The following is a 17,308-nucleotide window of genomic DNA, read 5'->3' as shown; positions in this document are numbered from 1 at the left end:
TAATCAGTGGTCTACATTAACAATGCATAATCCAGAAATGAAAATGAGAAAACAGCTCAATTTATGATAGCATCAAAATAATAGAATAATTGGGAATAAATTTAACCAAGAAGGTGCAAGACTTGCACATTGAAAACAAAGCATTTCTGAAAGAAACCAAAGAAATGGAAACATGTCTGTGTTCATGGTTTTGAAGACTTAATATTGTTTAGATGGCAATACTATCTAAAACAATCCACCACTTCAATGCAATCCTATCAAAATCCCAATGGTATATTTTGTAGAAGGAAAAGCCAATCCTAAATTTACATGGAAATACAAGGGACTCCACGCAGCCAAAACACTTTTGGCTGTAAAAACAAAAATCAAAGGACATCCTATATAATACAACCCTAATATGCAAATTGACCAAATGGCAGAACCACTGATAGAACAACTGGTCACTATGACATGCACTGGCCACCAGGGGGCAGGCGCTCAATGCCGGAGTTTCCCCCTGGTGGTCAGTGTGCTTCCCCTGAGAGAGTGCCACTCAACCAGATGCCGGGTACAGGGCTGCAGGTGGGCAGTAAGGAGCAAGGGATCCTGGACTGCAAGAACCCCAGACTATGAGAGAGATCTGACTGCAAGTTTAGATGTCTAAGCTAGGAAGTGGACATTCCCTGAGGGATCCCGGACTGCAAGAGGGTGCAGGCCAGGCTGAGGGACACCCCCCCCACACACACACACACACACTCACCTTCCAGTGCACAAATTTCATGCACCAGGCCTCTAGTACTCTATAAAATTTTAAAACTTACTACAAATCAATAGTATCCTAGACAGGGGTGGTACTTATATAAAGATAGATCAGTGAAATAAAACTGAGAGTCCAGAAGTAAAGTCATTTACATGTAAAGATATTAACATGATCAATCATTAGGAAAATGCAGAGCAAAACCACAATGAAATGTCATGTTACACCCACTAGACTGGCTCTACAAAAAAAGTAATAATATAACAAGTATTAGCAAGAATATAGAAAAATTGGAAGCCTCACACACTGCTGATGGGAATGTAAAATTGTGCAGTTGCTGTGGAAAATGGTTTGATGGTTCCTCAAAGACTTACACATGGAATTATTACATGACCTAGTCATTGCACTCCTAGGTATGTACATTCAAAGAATTTAAAAATCCAAAGGAACACTCACACATGAATGTTCATAGCAGCACTATTCAGAGTAAACAGCCCAAATGCAATCAATAGATCAATTATAAACAACATGGCATATCCACAGAATGTAGCATTGTTCTGCCATAAAAAGAAATGAAGTCCTGAGACATTATACAAAGTGGATGAACATCAAAACACTATGTTAAATGAAAGACACAGACATAAAGGATCATGTACTTTAAGTGGCATTGTGATGTGAGTTGGTCATAGGTGAGCACTTTGAGAGGGGAGCTGGTCACACTGAGAGGGAAGGTGGTCACACTGAGATAGATCACACTACAAGAATCAAATGAAAAGCACAAAAAACCTGTTTACCATCTAGAGAGCACTGTTTGTCTCAGGTAAATTTAAAAGCTCTATTTTGTGACTTTATACTATTTACCCCCATATCAGAGCAGCGTTATATAAGATCCCAAAGACTCCAATAATTATTGTGGGAATAAAAATAATTATAAATTAATGGCTTTTGCCTGAGACAAGCCTCATATCTATTGCAGCATATAAGCTTGGGGCTGCTGGGGGCAATCAAGTGATTCAGCACCTTTAATACCTAGTAGGGTCTCGCTTAAAAAACCAAGTGATAATTTCCCTATGCCTCCCTATAGTTGGAATATATTTTTATCTATAAGTTCTTATTAATAAATTAATGATGCAGTGGAACTCTGCAAGTTATCCACTTGTTTTGTTCAAAATAAAAATAATTATTGGAAGTTCAAATAAACATAGCATCAAAGTCCATGTGACTTTTCCTTTAAGGTAATTTTCAATTATTGTGGTGTAAGCATGCAGCTCAAACCTCGGTGACGTGCTTTTTATAACAATCCTCCTATAAACAGATACATGGGCAGATGAAGCAAATATAGTGCAAAGTTGGCCATGGAATCCAGGTACAATTCTGTCAACTTGCTGTGTGTTTGAATATTTTTGGAATAAAATGTTGAGGAGAAATCCCTATGGAATTAGGGAGATGCACAGCATATGATTCTGAATTTCACACAACTTTATTCTTCTGGAGCGAGCCCTATCTTCAGAGATATCAATGAAATTTGGCTTTACAAATGTATTATAAGGTTTAAAAATCCTATTTCTTAAGGATCTAACCATGTGAAGTAAACCATCTAGGAGTTTCACGTAAAAACATTTAATCAGCCCTAGCCTGTTTGGCTCAATGGATAGAATGTCGGACTGCAGACTGAAGGATCCGGGGTTCGATTCTGGTCAAGGACACATGTCTGGCTTGCAGACTCAGGCTCAATCCCTAGTAGGGCCCATGCAGGAGGCAGCCAATCATTGATTCTCTCTCATCATGGATATTTCAATCTCTCTCTCCCTCTCTCTTCCTCTCTCTAAAATCAATAAAAATAACATTAAAAAAAAAACACACACGTAATCACTCCCTTTAACATAAGCATGATTAAAGATCATTTTTTATCTGAAAATCAAGAGTTTAAAAGTACCATGCTTGATGAACCTTGAGGATGTAATGCTAAGTGAGGTAAACTACTCACAAAAAGACAAATACTATATAATCCCACTTTTATGAGGTCCCTGGAGTCGTCAAAATCATTGAGTCAGAAAGTAGAATGGTGGTTCCCAGGAACTGGGAGGGTTGAGGGTGGGGACTTAGCGTTTAATGGGGACAGAGTTTCAGTTCTGGAGATGGTTGCATAAAAACATGAATGTCCTTAATGCCACTGAAATACACATTTAAAAACGGGTAAATGGTAAATTTTATCATGTATACTTGGCCACAATCGAAAATATTTTTTTAAAGCCAGGAAACAATGACCATTCTTGGGGAACTGAGCACTATGTTCTTCAGGTTAATGCAACTGTTCTCGTCATGGCGCTTAACGTAATTTCTGTATCTGGCCTCTTACTGTCTTTTCCAGGAGGAAGAATCTCCCTCCATGGAACAGTTAGCCTGTCAGCTAGTCGATGAGGAGATTAGCCTGAACGAGAAGCCTAAGGCATACCTCAAAAAAGTTTTCGAGGAAAGCATCTATAAGTCGCTGCTGGAGAGGAGCATCCTTGACTACCTGCAGTATAATCACTACCACCTGCCCATGTACGCGTGGCCAGGCATCATTTAGTGTGGCCATGTCCTCCGCTTTTTTGTTTCCACACCTGGAGTTCCTGGAAGCACTCTGAATAAGTAGGAAGCCTCTCTGAAGCCTGGCTTGACAGCCAAGCACCATTGTCTCCTGGGTTTGTTGTCTTCTCCGCCAGCACTTATGCATGTCATTTTCTGTCGTCCCAGTAGGTGGCGCACGGCTGTGCGCCTCTATTCTGGGCCCGGGGAGCTGCTCTGCTAATACCAGACATTTCCGTACAGAATAATCTATTTTAGCAACACAATAAGATCAGACTGTGTAAGACTTGTTTTTACCGTGGGTATGACGTTCATTTCCTGAAATGGTCTGCCGCCAATTTTGTTATTCACATGTTTACCCAGTAATAATCCCAGGCAATAGAAAGGAAAATCGTGTGCCCACGTGGACCATTCGTAAAACTGATAATGAGAAATTAACTCTGCCCACAGCAGAGGGACTGATTGGGTAGGAACATGTCAGACAACGTTTGGAATGAGGAGGCTGCAGTCACAGGCCCTGTATTTCTATTTCATGTTGTAGGCCATGGGCATAAATGCAGTGAAAAACTAGAATATAACACACGTACAGATTTTTTTTTCTTATTTTTTAAAATTTCATACATGGGTGTTAGAATAGAAAATTGTAATCAGAAATTAGTTGACTTCCTTAAGCCCTTAGCCTTGTTGCTTTGCATTGGGGCCTGGTACATGTCACTTATAATGTGGGTCAGAGACCTTCTTACAAGTAAAGAAAATTAAGTGCCTACTAGAAAACATGCGGATTTAGAAACAACACATAAGACTGTTTTCATTTATTTGGATCTCTTTTAGGTGTTACTGTGACACTATTTGTGGCAGAAATTTGACCAACAGGGTGCTTAAATTTGGTTTCCATAGACTTAATTCCAGTTTTTGTTCAGTTTTTGCATTCATATTAATGTTTAGCAAAAGTTGGCACAATTACAAGGATAACACAGCTATTAGATAGAAAGTTGTAGTTGGCATTTCAGATTTTCACATCCGTTATCATCAAATTGATTCTTCTCAAAAATAACATTGTTCTAGAACACTAGACACTGATTTTTCTAATGTAGGTAGAAGTGAGCAATAAACCCCACGAATTCCCTCACATGTGTGTTTTACCCAGCCTCGGTCACATGGTAACCTGTGTAACCTGAACTGAGAACAATCGCTACTGGTTTACTCCTCAAACTGCCATCCCAACACCCAAGGACCCTACTTCAAGGGCCTGTGAAGGAGTCCCTCCCCCTCCCTTCCCCTCAGAGGCCCTGGGTTCATTGGTCAGCAAAGAGTGAGTGTCTGTGACCCTTGGGTGGAGATTAACAGAACAACCTCAAAGGATCAACAGTTATGATTTCTGTGATCAAGTACTGCCATTAAAAAGCATCTAGTCATGTTAAAGGAACCCCAAATGGCAATGCCAATTTTAATACTGAGTCATGCTTACATGCATACACTTAATGCTTTCCTTTGCTGCTCTTTAAAAAGCGGTCTTGAACCTCCCTAAGTATCACGACAAATTTGAAAATGTCTAGATTACATTTTAGTCTGCAAAGTGTATCAGATGAGGTGGTTGTAGCCATCAACTCATAGTGAGTGAGTAATTTTGGGGATCTAGGCATGGATTTTAGCATACATTTTACCACTGGGGAACAACTTTCCTAAGAATAAGGGAAGTGCCCAAGAGTGGTTGATCCAGGTTGAAATGGGCTGGCTTAAGGGCTTTGGGAGAATGGAGATATTGATTCCTTACTAATGGTGAAGACTCGCAAAAGAAGGGCTTCAAAGAGACCAACATTGGGACTTCTCTGGGCTCGCACAGGCACAGCTTCTGTGGGGACAGACTGCATCATGAAGTTCCCATGTGTTTCAGTGTTTGCTGTAGAGCTGGGGACATCTTGGGTTCTAAGCCTGATTTTGGAATTGTGTAGTTTTGAACAAAGCATTCTGATGAGAAAATACCAAAGTTCATTTTCCCAAGTTTTCCCCAAATCACACGCAGCTACCATGCCTCTCAGATGCCTCTAAAGGATCTCCTGGCATATGTTGGTTTGCAATAGAGCACAGCCTCCTCCTTTCCCAAATGGCTCCTCATATTTCACCCAAATATCACAGGAAGGCAGAAGGAAAATATAAGAGGAGGTGGCAGAGGAAAGAGAAACTACATGGAGAATAACATGTAAAGCCAGCGAATCTGTATTTACCCTTAGAAGGGGGAGAGAGGAAGGGAGGGAGGTAATGAGAGAGAGAGAGAGAGAGAGAGAGAGAGAGAGAGAGAGAGAGAGAGAGAGAGAGAGAAACACAATCGCCCTGGGTGATCAGGGCTACAGAGTCCCTGAGTCCCTGAGTGCGGAGCTGTTGATTGTTTCTGGTTGGGAGAGAGGTGACGATAAGGCTGGGATAAAGTGAGCCCAGGAGCGGGCAGCTGTATGCTAATGCTCACAGAAACCAAGCCTCTCGGTCCCCCATTAAAGCTGGCGGCCAGGAGGCCACACATCACTGAACAAATAGGCTCTCTCTAGACAAATAAAATAACACACGCTGGCCTGCCTGCCGGGAGAAGGGAGAGTTGGGAGAGGGACAAGGGGGGCGGGGTGAGGGAAGGGGAAGAGGCAGGGAAGAGTGGGAGTGAGGGGAGGGAGATGGGGGAGAGAGGTGACGGCCCAGAGGGGAGGAGAGGCAGGAAGAGTCTGGGGGAGCGGACCGGAGGGTCTCAGAGGAGAAGTGGGGGAATCACTGGGAGAGATGGGGGAGAGACTGGAGGAATAAGAGATGGGAAGAGGAGAGAGTGATGGGATAGGGGTGGGCAGGGGGAGAAAAAGAGGGAGAGACCAGGACTGACGAGGAGGGCAGAGACACGGAGAGGCAGAGGGGTGGGAGAGAAGGAGAGAGGGGAGGAGAGGAGAGGGCAAGAGGCAGAGATGGGAGGAAAAGAGGAAGTCAGGGTGGACAAGAGCAGAGTACTAGGAATCGGGGGAAGAATACAGAAACCCAAAACCAAGAGCAGAAACAAGAACAGGGGAACTCCGGCCAAGGTGGAAAAAGTCCGGGCTCCTGGCCCCCAGGGTCTCCTGTGCACCCAGGCGGAAGACGAGAGGGAGGGATGGAGGAGCAGTGGCCTTCCTGGTCCGTCTCCAGCGGGTTTTGTTGGTGCCTTTTCGGAGACGAAGGCGTGCGTGGAGCAGGAGGCCGCCATCTCCCAGGGGGGAGCAGCCCCTACTGCGCCCACGTTCAATGTCATCCTGTCTCTTCGCTGCCCCGCCGGCGCGTCTGGGCCCACGTCCCTATTATGACTTTCCCAGATTGTCCACCTTCACCCTTGCCGGCTTTTGCCTGCACCCCCTTTTCAATGGCCGGACCCGGGACCGTCCTGCTTCCAGCCCCATAACCCCGCACCCGGCCTGGACCGTCCAGCCCGAGGCAAAATCAAACAGTCCCGAGTGCACTTGGGGGCGCGCTAGGTGCTCAGATGGCACACTCTGGGCCTAAAGAGGGGCCCTTCCCCGGCCCCCGTGGACCCTGCGCGCAGCAGATTGCTGGGGGCCCTTGAACCTCGAGGGGAGGGACGCACTCGAGCGCCGCCGCTCCTCGCCGGGCGGACGGCACGGCCTCGCAGGCTCTGCCTTGTTCGCTTTCTTTCAGGCTCTCTCCTTTTGTGTGGAATTATTTAAACGGGAGATCCCGGGCAGCTTTATGCTAATGTGCCGAACAAAGGCGCGGCCCGCGGGCGGGCGGGGGCTCAGGAGGTGCCGGGCGGCCGGAGTGGCCAGCGAGCGGGGCGCGGGCGGCGGGCGGGCTGCGCGTGTCTCTCGCGTGCCCTCGGGGCGGACACACAGCCCCTCATTCCTGCAAACACAAAGCTCTCCCGGCTCAGGCCTCCGGGCCCGGGCCCTCAGGGACTGCCGGCGGGTTCCCAGGCGGTAACGGGGTCCAGGCTGGGATCGAGGCTCCGGATCCAGGAGGGCCTGGGGTGGGGCTCCTGTAAATTGGAGGGAGCTCAGCCCGAAGGGAGGGTTGGGGTGTGGGAGGTGGGAGGTGGGAGGTGGTGTGTGTGGGGGGGAGGGGGGGAGAGGATCTGACAACTCCCTGTCGCTCCTCCCTGGCGTCTCCAACTGGGCGGCGGGATGAGACTGCGGACCTTCTGGTCTCTGCCTTTCTGGGCTCAGGGGTTGTTTGGGCTGGCGGACACCCCAAGAGGCAATTTCTAGGCCGATATGCCCCCCTTTAGTGCTCATGTCCATACTCCAGGCTTTCTAGAAACTCCCTGGGGCTAGGTCACAGTGACCCCCCGCGCGCGCCGACGGCGGCTTGGGGACCGAGGCGGGACGATTTGGGGCGCCAGCGGCCCGGGCCCCGCAGGCCAAGCAAGGAGCCACCGGCGGGGCCGCAAGGACAGGAAGCGATGGAGGCCGCCGCGTCTCTCCGAAGCACTCGCCAGGGCCCCACAGGAAAGGGAGAGAGTCCCCTGGGGCCGGGGGAGGACATCTCGAAGGCCCTCATGGGTTCCTCATGCCTGTGAGCTTCAGGGAAGCTCCCCTGAAGGGTGGGTTGGGGCGCAAATCAGTGCTCAGCGCTCCCCCAGCTCAGTTAGGGCAGCGGGCGGCTGCGCTCTCCTCGGGGGGGAAGACAAATAGCCCCGGGTCCCCATCCCCGCAGGTGCACGGGTTCCGAGAAATAAAGTCACGGAGAAAACAGCGGGAACCCACGACTGGGTGCAAGAGTGCCGGTTCTCAGAGGCTGCTGGTGGGGTGCCCCCAGCCTGATTCTCTCCCCCTCCGCCCCCGCTCTGGGTGGTGTTTAATATTTGTACCTTTCAAGTGCCCATTTATTTTGGCCGTGCCCATCTGAAAGCATATTTCACTTCCACTGGCAAGACTAGAAACCACAAATGAAAAAAATAAAAGGAACAGGTCCATTGAATCTCAGTGTCTAGTTTTCAAAAGATTCTCTTGGCTTAATTCAGAGCCCTGTTTGAATTCCTTGCATTTAGGCAGGCAAGCGTTTTGTTTTGCGGGAGTCCCCCCTTCATCCCCCCTCCCCCCAACTCTTTACAATGATGGGTGTTGTTATTTTAAAGGATTCTCCAGGTGACAAACTCTCCCCGTTATCTGTTGAATGAAAGAAGTGTTGCACATGCAGGACCAGCTCTCCCCCACCCCTCCTCCGGCAGTCAGTCAGGGATGGCCGACCCAGCCCCCGCCCTATTATTCCACAATCCAGATGGGATCCGTGATTAGAAAATAAAATTGGCCAAAGCTGTCCCGGAATCCCTTTCCCACTTCTGTTCACTGGCAGCATTCATCAGCGCTCACAACGGCAAGGAAATAACATCAGTTGCTTTGAGATGGAAACATACGTATACATTTTAGATCAACTTATTTTAGGATTCCTAACTTCTTTCCAGAACTAGCAGTCATCTCACTTAACATTAAAAAAAAAAAAAAAAAAAAGAACGGGAGCTTTCGAAATAATTCCATTATAGGTATCCTTCTCTTTTAAGTCTGTGAGTTAGGAAAAATAATCACAAAGAAAATCATCAAATACCTTTTCCCTTGGTTAATCCTAACAACTGTCCCTTTACAATTTACTGCTCGTGTTTTAAAATTCTATCAAATTTCCAAGCCAGGGTATTTTCCGAGGGAAAATCCGAAAAACAATTAAATACCTTCCGTGGAATTAAGCATAAGCAAAACAGCAAAATCTGCCTGGATGCACAGGTTTTGGCAGGGAAATGTCCTTCTCTTTCAATCGAGTGGCATTTTCCTCACAGCGTACCACATTTGACTCACTAGTCTGTGGCTTTGCTACTTGTTCCCAACGAGACGAGGGATCAGGGCCACTCCTAGTCTTGGGGTTCTGCCCCCACCCCCGAAGAGGCCGCCTTTGTGCTTCCACTGCGCGAGGCTGAGAAGAGGATGGAAGCAAAGAGCCAAGACTGGGTCCATACGATCTTCGCTGTTGTCTTTTCCCAGTGGCGCAGGGAGGGGGGCGCAGCTTGTCCTCTCGAGGCCGCGGCCCGCCTCGGAGGACAGATTGCCCCCCTCCCTCTCTGCCAGCAGCACGCGCCGCTTTTGCGTCCAGATTGGCCGCGACCGCCGCTCAATAGCTGGAGGTTAATTTCCTTCACAAAGGTGAAGGGGCATGGCTTGGGGGGTGGGGGTGGGGAAGGGGGGCCTGCGTGGAGACAGGCGGCCCCTTTATTCGCAGAGCCTTGATTGGAGCCCTTGATTTAGCATCTGATGTCAACCGGCAGACAAAATGCCCGCTCCGAATGAAAATGCATGAGGCGGCGTGAGGAGGAGAGCGGAAACCAACTTCGCCGGGGCGCGCGCGGCTGACCTCGAGTTCGGACCTTGGCCCGTACCACCCGAATCCACCCAGCCCTGGGCGGCGTGGGGGCTCCGAGCGGGCTACTCCGGGACCCTCGGAGGATGCCCATCCCCAAACTGCCTGCAACTAAAAAAAAAAAAAAAAGTTCAGAAATTCAAGTTCTTTTTGGAACCCATCCCAGTCCGCCCCCCTCACCCTCTAGCGCTGCATCTGCTGGCAACGGAAGAAGCGCCTTCTGTACTAACTGCTGCTTCTCAAACTCCAGAGAGACCTTCCCAAGGACCAGGGCCGTGGGCCCTGGCTGCGGATGGAAGCAAACATCACCCTCCGCTGCAGCCAACGGCCACACCATCCACCTAAACGTGGAACTCCGTTTTCGCTCGGACCCAGGGTCTCCCGGCCCACCCGAAGTCCTAAGCGCGGGTGGGGACTCCAGGCAGCCCGGGCTTTGCAGCTATTTCCAATTCTTGATTCTCTTCTAGACACCCCGAGGAGTTCCCGAGCCTACCCCGACCCCACCCCACCCCACCCCCTCCCGCCCCAGCAGCCGCACTCCGATCGTCCCGTCGCCTGCTGCGGCCCACCGCCACCCCTACCCACTTCGCCCGCCCAACTTCCCCTCCGCTCCGCTCCGGCTCGCGGACCGAATCCTCGTGACATATTTGGGACCATTCTCCTCCTTTGTTGCTATTTTGCTCGCGACCCGCGGGTAATCCCCGCGCGGGAGGGGGGCGCGCATTGTCGCGCTGACGGACGGGTCCATTTGGCGGCTCGGCGCCCCGGAGGAGACACACAAAGCCTCGGCACGTGCGCCTCGCATAGAGGAGCAGCGGACCGTGCAGCGAGGCGGGGCCGGGCGTGTGCCGGGCCGGGCGGGCGGGGCGGCGGCGCCGGGCGGGAGGGCGACGGGGCGCACGCGGGGGGCCCCTCGCCCTCAGGTACATCTGCCGCACCTACCGGGCGACCCCGGCGTCCCGACTCCCTTTTGGCTGCCCCGCCGCCCTCCCACCCCACCGGGTGGCGGAGCTGCCGGCGCGCTGATTGGCTCCGGGGGAAGCGGGAGGCGAGAACAATGGCCCCCTCCCCCCGTTAAAAGGGAGCGGCTCCGGGGCCCGGGCACTGGGGCGCGCACGCAGGGCGCAGAGCCGGGCCGAGCCGCTGCCGCCGCCGCCGGCGCCACGCGAGTCCCGCAGCCGCCGCCGCGCTCGGGGCATGGGCCGGGGCCACTGAGGCCGCCACGGCCGAGCGCGGAGGCGGGACCCGGCCGGCGCCTGGCCCTCGCGCCGCGCCACCATGCCGCGCGGCTTCCTGGTGAAGCGCAGCAAGAAGTCCACCCCCGTGTCCTATCGAGTGCGCGGCTGCGAGGACGGCGACCGCGCGCTCCTGCTGTCGCCGGGATGCGGGGGCGCCCGCCCCGAGCCCCCCGCGCCGAGCCCGGGGCCCGGGCCGCTGCCCCGGCCGCCGCCGCCGCCCGCCGAGCGCGCCCAGGCGGCCCTCGCCGCCGCGCTCGTCTGCGCGCCGCGCCCGCTGCCGCCCCAGCCGGGCCCGCGGGCCGCGCACTTCGGCAACCCCGAGGCCGCGCACCCCGCGCCGCTCTACAGCCCCACGCGGCCCGTGAGCCGCGAGCACGAGAAGCACAAGTACTTCGAGCGCAGCTTCAACCTGGGCTCCCCGGTGTCGGCCGAGTCCTTCCCCACGCCCGCCGCGCTGCTCGGAGGGGGCGGCGGCGGCGCGGGCGGCGGTAGCGGCACCTGCAGCGGCGACCCGCTCTTCTTCGCGCCCGCCGAGCTCAAGATGGGCACGGCGTTCCCGGCGGGGGGTGCCGAGGCGACCCGCGGCCCGGCGCCCGGGCCCCCGCTGGCCCCGGCCGCCGCCTCCCTGAGGCCCCCGGGCAAGCGGCCCCCGCCCCCCGCCGCCGCCGAGCCTCCAGCCAAAGCAGCCAAGGCTCCGGGCGCCAAGAAGCCCAAAGCCATCCGCAAGCTGCACTTCGAGGACGAGGTGACCACGTCGCCCGTGCTGGGGCTGAAGATCAAGGAGGGCCCGGTGGAGGCGCCGCGGGGCCGCGCGGGGGACGCGGCGCGGCCGCTGGGCGAGTTCATCTGCCAGCTCTGCAAGGAGGAGTACGCCGACCCGTTCGCGCTGGCGCAGCACAAGTGCTCGCGCATCGTGCGCGTGGAGTACCGCTGCCCCGAGTGCGCCAAGGTCTTCAGCTGCCCGGCCAACCTGGCCTCGCACCGCCGCTGGCACAAGCCGCGCCCGCCACCCGCCGCCGCCGCCGCCGCCGCCGCCCGGGCGTCCGAGCCCGAAGCCGCCGCCAGGGCTGAGGCTCGGGAAGCCACGGGCGGCTGCGGCGGCGGCAGCGACCGCGACACGCCGAGCCCCGGCGGCGTCTCCGAGTCAGGCTCGGAAGACGGGCTGTACGAGTGCCACCACTGCGCCAAGAAGTTCCGCCGCCAGGCCTACCTGCGCAAGCACCTGCTGGCACACCACCAGGCGCTGCAGGCCAAGGGCACTGCGCCGCCCGCGCCCCCGCCGCCGCCGGAGGACCTGCTGGCCTTGTACCCGGGGCCCCAGGAGAAGGCGCCGCCGCAGGAGGCGGCCGGCGACGGCGAGGCGGCGGCCGGCGCGCTGGGCCTGAGCGCCCCCGCCGAGTGCCACCTGTGCCCGGTGTGCGGGGAGACGTTCCCCAGCAAGGGCGCCCAGGAGCGCCACCTGCGCCTGCTGCACGCCGCCCAGGTGTTCCCCTGCAAGTACTGCCCCGCCACCTTCTACAGCTCGCCCGGCCTCACGCGGCACATCAACAAGTGCCACCCGTCCGAGAACAGACAGGTGATCCTGCTGCAGGTGCCCGTGCGGCCGGCCTGCTAGAGCGCGCCCTCCCTCCCGGCCCTCCAAACTGTGCCTTCGCCGCAGACCCACGGAGAGAGCGCGCGCCCCGCGCGCCCCAAACCCGCGTCCGTGCCGGGGGGCGCCCACCCCCGGTCAAAGTGTTGTCTCCGCTTCTCTTGATGTGGCGTAACGGTCACCCCGATCCTGTCATTGTGACTCCCTTTGGAGCCCCCTTTTGCGTTGTGTCACTTTCCCCCAACCCTGCCTTTGCGCATCAGGAGCCCATCCCTTCTGTACCCGGGAGAAGAGCCCTGCGCGTTTGTCTCGTGGTTGGAAGCCTCCCTCGGAGGGGAGAGCGGTTTTCCTTGCTAGGTATTCGCTGTGTTCATGGTCTAGAAATGCGGTTTGCTCTCGCCTACCAGTTTCTGCTCTCTAATGTATGTAGCGTACGGGTTGTTTTTTGGGTGAACCTTGAGGAATCAATGCCTTTATCTTTCACAGGCTGTAAATTGAACTTCCCCACACGATTAGCTTTATTATGGCTTGTGAACTGCTGGAGTTTGGCTTTACCTTTTTGTATGTGAACAAATCAAATTGCTTAAGAGAAAAAGAAGTTTTCTTTAGTATAGCCACAAATGCCTTGAACTGTCGTCTGGGATTGGTTTGTTTTGTTTTTGTTTTTTGGGGGGGGGGGGGGGAGGAGGGAAGGGACTTTTCAGAAGATGCTGTAGAAACTGCCTCAATATTTCACGCGAAGACGTTTTGGTTTGATCGCCTTTTGTTGCCTGAGGTAGGACTGTCTTGAGTTCCCTTTAAAATGTATATGTTGATTTATGAGTAATTGTTATTTATTCTTTATTTATTTATATTAATTATGAAGATTGAGATATTATTTGATTGCAGATCTTTTTTTCTTTCTTGGTGTGTGCTTTGTCCTCCCCCAGCCACTCTCGACATTTCACTGTGCATTTTACAAGAGAGCCTTTTTCTAAAGGGATCTGCTAAAAGTTTTAACTTTTATACCTATCCGAGCAAATTACAGACAACCTTCCATTTTGTTCTGCTTCGAGGGCCCCCGCCCGAGGCCCTTGTACAACCAACAGCTCTTACTTTTAAATGCAATCTCTTTTCTACATAACATTATTTTCTTAATTGTTAGCTATTTATAGACAGCTTCAATAGAACTGTTTTGACTGTATAACTATTTACTATTCAAATAAAATATTTTCAAAGTCATCATAAGGTGGGCTTATTTTTCTGCATCCAGCGGTTTCAACAAGGATTTAAAAACAGAGCTTCAGATGATTTTGTACACATCTCTACATTTTTTTATGAAGGGACAAAACCCACCACCTTCAGGGGGATGGTGGGTTTTTAGAGCTGATCTTGCCCTGCTGGATTCTGCCCTCTGGGAGTTCAAGGGTCCAGACTCAAACCCACAACTGGAGCTGAAAGCATTAGGGGTCTTTAGGAATGTGCGGGAAGGAGAAGTTGGAATGGAAGCTGTGTGAATCTTTCTCAGAGAAATCTAGAGAAGTATCCACACAAACCTATCCTTTTAACCAAAGGGGATAGAGAAACACCTGGTTAATTTATCAGAACCTTCATTTCCTGGCCGTTTGGGGCTCAGTGTAACAATATTTCTTCAAATAAATAACATGGTTAAATTTTGACCCTTGAGTACCAACTAGATTAGAAGAAAGAATGATTTTATAGTCAGATTTCCCAAGGAATGGAAACGAAGCAATTCACATTTGGGTGGGGTGGAAGTTAGGCCACTGGTCTTGGGGTGAGGGCTCAGAAATGATTTTCCAGTCAGGTGAGCAACCCATTTTGGCGGGGGGGGGGGGGGGGGAGCGGGAATAGAACACCATCTGTTTCGGGTATTAAATTTAATCACAGGTCATTAGAATGTTTTCTGTTTCGTGTCACTCAGCTCTTTAAAGAACAAGGCTGACACTCGCCAGTTAGTGTTTTGAGTTGTTTTGCTCTCTCTGCCTTTGAAACACGGATTAGAGCGCTGTGTTCAGTGTCACCACCGAGCTGTCCCCTTCCCTCTGTGGGTTGTGCCTGCTGCTCTGCCCTTCCTGTGGCCGCCAAGCCTTCGGAGAGATTTCAGAAACCACTGGGGCTGCATTTCCCTGGGATCACCCTTCGGAGTGATGGTGGGAAGGGCAGCACGTGAGAGACTTGGAAGGATAAGATGACAAAGGGATCTTTTTCAGATTCTGAGCCCCCAGTTTTGGGTAAGAAAGGGTTTAGTAAAAGGCTCAGCTCCCGGGAACATTGACTATTCCGCTCTTTGTGGGGAATAGGCTCAAAATAACAACCAAGGGGGAGCCATGCAGGTAAGCCGCCTCGGGGACAAACTGTGTGTTGCCCTTTATGGCTGATGACTGCAGAGTTCACCAGCTCAGCAGCGGAAGACAGAAGCGCAGTGCCCCTTGGTGTGAAGGCACAGGACGAAGCAGTGTGTATAACACCCTGAAAGCTTGGAAGCGAAGGAAAACTCCAGGTTATGGGTTGATAGCTGCTCCCAGTGAAAAACGATAATATGAAAGTTTAAAAAAATGTTCACCCTGAATTATGCCATACATGGAAAGATACCTCATGCTGGGAGTTAGGGTATGTTTTTTGTTTGTTTGTTTGTTTGTTTTGTTTTTTTTTTTTGCCATGAACCATGTTCCTTACAAACCTGAGGAGCAGAAGCCTGGCTGCCGGAATGGTATCTTCTCACCTGTGTTCCTAGTTTATAATCAGGAATTCTAAGTTCCACCTTCATGAGGGCAAACAAAGTTTGGTTCATAAATGTGCCCCTTCAGATTTATTTATTCTAAAATAGAAGTCAAAATTTCATTGATGTGAGAAATTGAATAGTAAATGGAGTATATTGGTGTTTGCTAAATAAAAGTGTAGTAGGTAGGAGAAATTGAAAAACTTGATCAGTTATTTTAAAGTAATGCAATATGAGTTAGAATATTCCACCGGAAGGAAATCAGATTCATATTCCCATTCATATTCTCTCTCTCTCTCCTCTCTCTCTCTCTCTCTCTCTCTCTCTCTCTCTCTCTCTCTCTCTCTCTCTCTCTCTCTCTCTCTCTCTCTTATTCCTCTCTGGGTAATAAGGTCACAAGGGTTCCTATAATAGAACACCAAGTGGGAGTGCATTCACCTTCTTTATAAACATGGGAAGGATGCTGAGGACGTCCTGTGTGTCTCAGGTTGCTCCTAGCGAGGGTGCCCATCACTGGAAACTACACGCCCAGCCCAGTGAGGGATGCTGGGAGGGGCAGAGTGATCAGGAAAAGTCACCAGATCGAGGAGGAGGGAGCTAAAACAGGGAACAGATAAAGAAAAGGACTTCATTTTTGCCAGTGGTCTTCACACCTTTCTATTTCCATACCTGTGAGGCGGACTAAGCACGGCTATCCAGCACTCCCAGGCTCTGAAGGAAGCCAGCGGCTCAAACAGCTGCCAGCCAGCCGTGCTGGTTTGCCCTTCCAAGTTGATGATGTCCTCTTGAGGCACGTTTCCCTGGAGGCCTGGAGAATTTGGGGCTCTTAGGGCTCTAATAGTAGAAACGTTGTAGTGAAACGTTTTAACCCAAGCCAGCTCCAGCCTGCTTCTGTGCAGCCCCAGCCACCGGGAACTCCTCCTTCAGGTGGTTGGGGGCCCATCGCTAAGGTCATCTCTGACCATGCAGCAGAGGCAGCTGCTCCAGGGTGACTTGTGAGCACAATAGGAGGTCAGAGGCTCAACAGCTGTCCATGAGGATGCCGTCTTGGAGCAGAGCAGAGTCCTGGAGTCTGCAGAACCCTGACCACTGGGTAACACATGTGGATGTGTTGAGGAGAGACAGACATACTCATACAAGGTTAGACCGGGCAATGCCAGTCACCAGGCAGATGTCACCCAGCGTGTCTGTGCCCAGATGCTACAGATAAGGGTACACCAGTGGTTCTCATTTGCCTCCATTAGCTCTGTGGCAGGATCACGTGGAACAGCCTCCTCCTCCCACCAGCTCCCGGTCCATCCCTTTGGACTCAATTCCACAGTCATCCACAAAGCCCTCAAGCAAAACCAAGCAGAATAATGTGCTAACAACCTTGAGAAGAAATAACACCATACCTTAACATCTTCACCCACCTTAGTGTCTTCACCCACCGTCTGTCTTGCAAAAGAGAAAGGGTCTAGGTCTCTGCGTGGGCAAGCCCCTTGGCTGTATTGTCCCTCGGTTTCCCACAGGGCTGTGTGTAAACCAGAGAGAACGGGTTCTGGGACACAGTGAGATATTTGGGGGTTCTAGAGACTGTGACATGAAAGGCAGCAAGGACCCCAAAGGGAGCAGGCATCCTCCATCCACAGAAGAAAACCCACTTTCTCAGGGGTGCTGTTTTGTGGCATTAGGATTAACTATAAAAGTCCACTGGCCTGTGGCAGGCAGGCTTTGAGCAAAACTTGCTATTTTTTTGAAGAAGGGACATTTGGTCTTGCAGAGAAATTTTCTGATGAAGAGTCCCTTGTGTATGTAGTCAGTTATATGTCATATATACATGTACTGTATGTTAGCTTGTTACAGGGTCAGGTTACGTTACAGGCTTTTGATGGCAAGGCCAGAGAAACCTGCAGTGTTTAGTAGTTAAAGGTCCAAGCTGTGGGATTTGGAGAAGATCAAGGGGGAAACTGACTTGCAGAGAGAGACCCATGGAATAGCAAAACACACCTGTGTCAGAGAATCTACTAAATAGCAACGTACAAGGGTCTTGAATCCATTTGATTGCCAAGGTGGTACCAAAGCATGACGCACAGTATGGCGGAGTA

At 51.8% G+C, this 17,308-nt stretch overlaps 2 protein-coding genes across 2 annotated transcripts in view; both read left to right on the top strand.

The window, feature by feature from the left end:
• CFAP61 (cilia and flagella associated protein 61) overlaps positions 1-5,214 on the top strand; it is a 226,504-nt gene extending 221,290 nt beyond the window's left edge. The window contains exon 27 of the mRNA XM_084888800.1: positions 3,108-5,214. Coding sequence (XP_084744926.1) covers positions 3,108-3,308 — 201 coding nt within the window. The 3' untranslated portion in view covers positions 3,309-5,214. The remainder of the gene's footprint in view (positions 1-3,107) is intronic.
• Positions 5,215-10,791: 5,577 nt separating this feature from the next.
• On the top strand, positions 10,792-13,710 carry INSM1 (INSM transcriptional repressor 1). The gene has a single exon (XM_084886973.1). The coding sequence runs from the start codon at positions 10,952-10,954 to the stop codon at positions 12,524-12,526; it is 1,575 nt and encodes a 524-aa protein (XP_084743099.1). The 5' UTR covers positions 10,792-10,951; the 3' UTR covers positions 12,527-13,710.
• Positions 13,711-17,308: the final 3,598 nt, after the last annotated feature.

Source organism: Pipistrellus hanaki (assembly GCF_964339955.1).
Source record: "Pipistrellus hanaki genome assembly, chromosome: 6".
In the NCBI taxonomy this organism is placed as follows: domain Eukaryota; kingdom Metazoa; phylum Chordata; class Mammalia; order Chiroptera; family Vespertilionidae; genus Pipistrellus; species Pipistrellus hanaki.
This window is presented reverse-complemented; position numbering and strand designations above follow the sequence as displayed.

Bases quoted from the DNA above. Each gene is read 5' to 3' on its own strand.
- INSM1 (XM_084886973.1), top strand. From the start codon at position 10,952: ATGCCGCGCGGCTTCCTGGTGAAGCGCAGCAAGAAGTCCACCCCCGTG.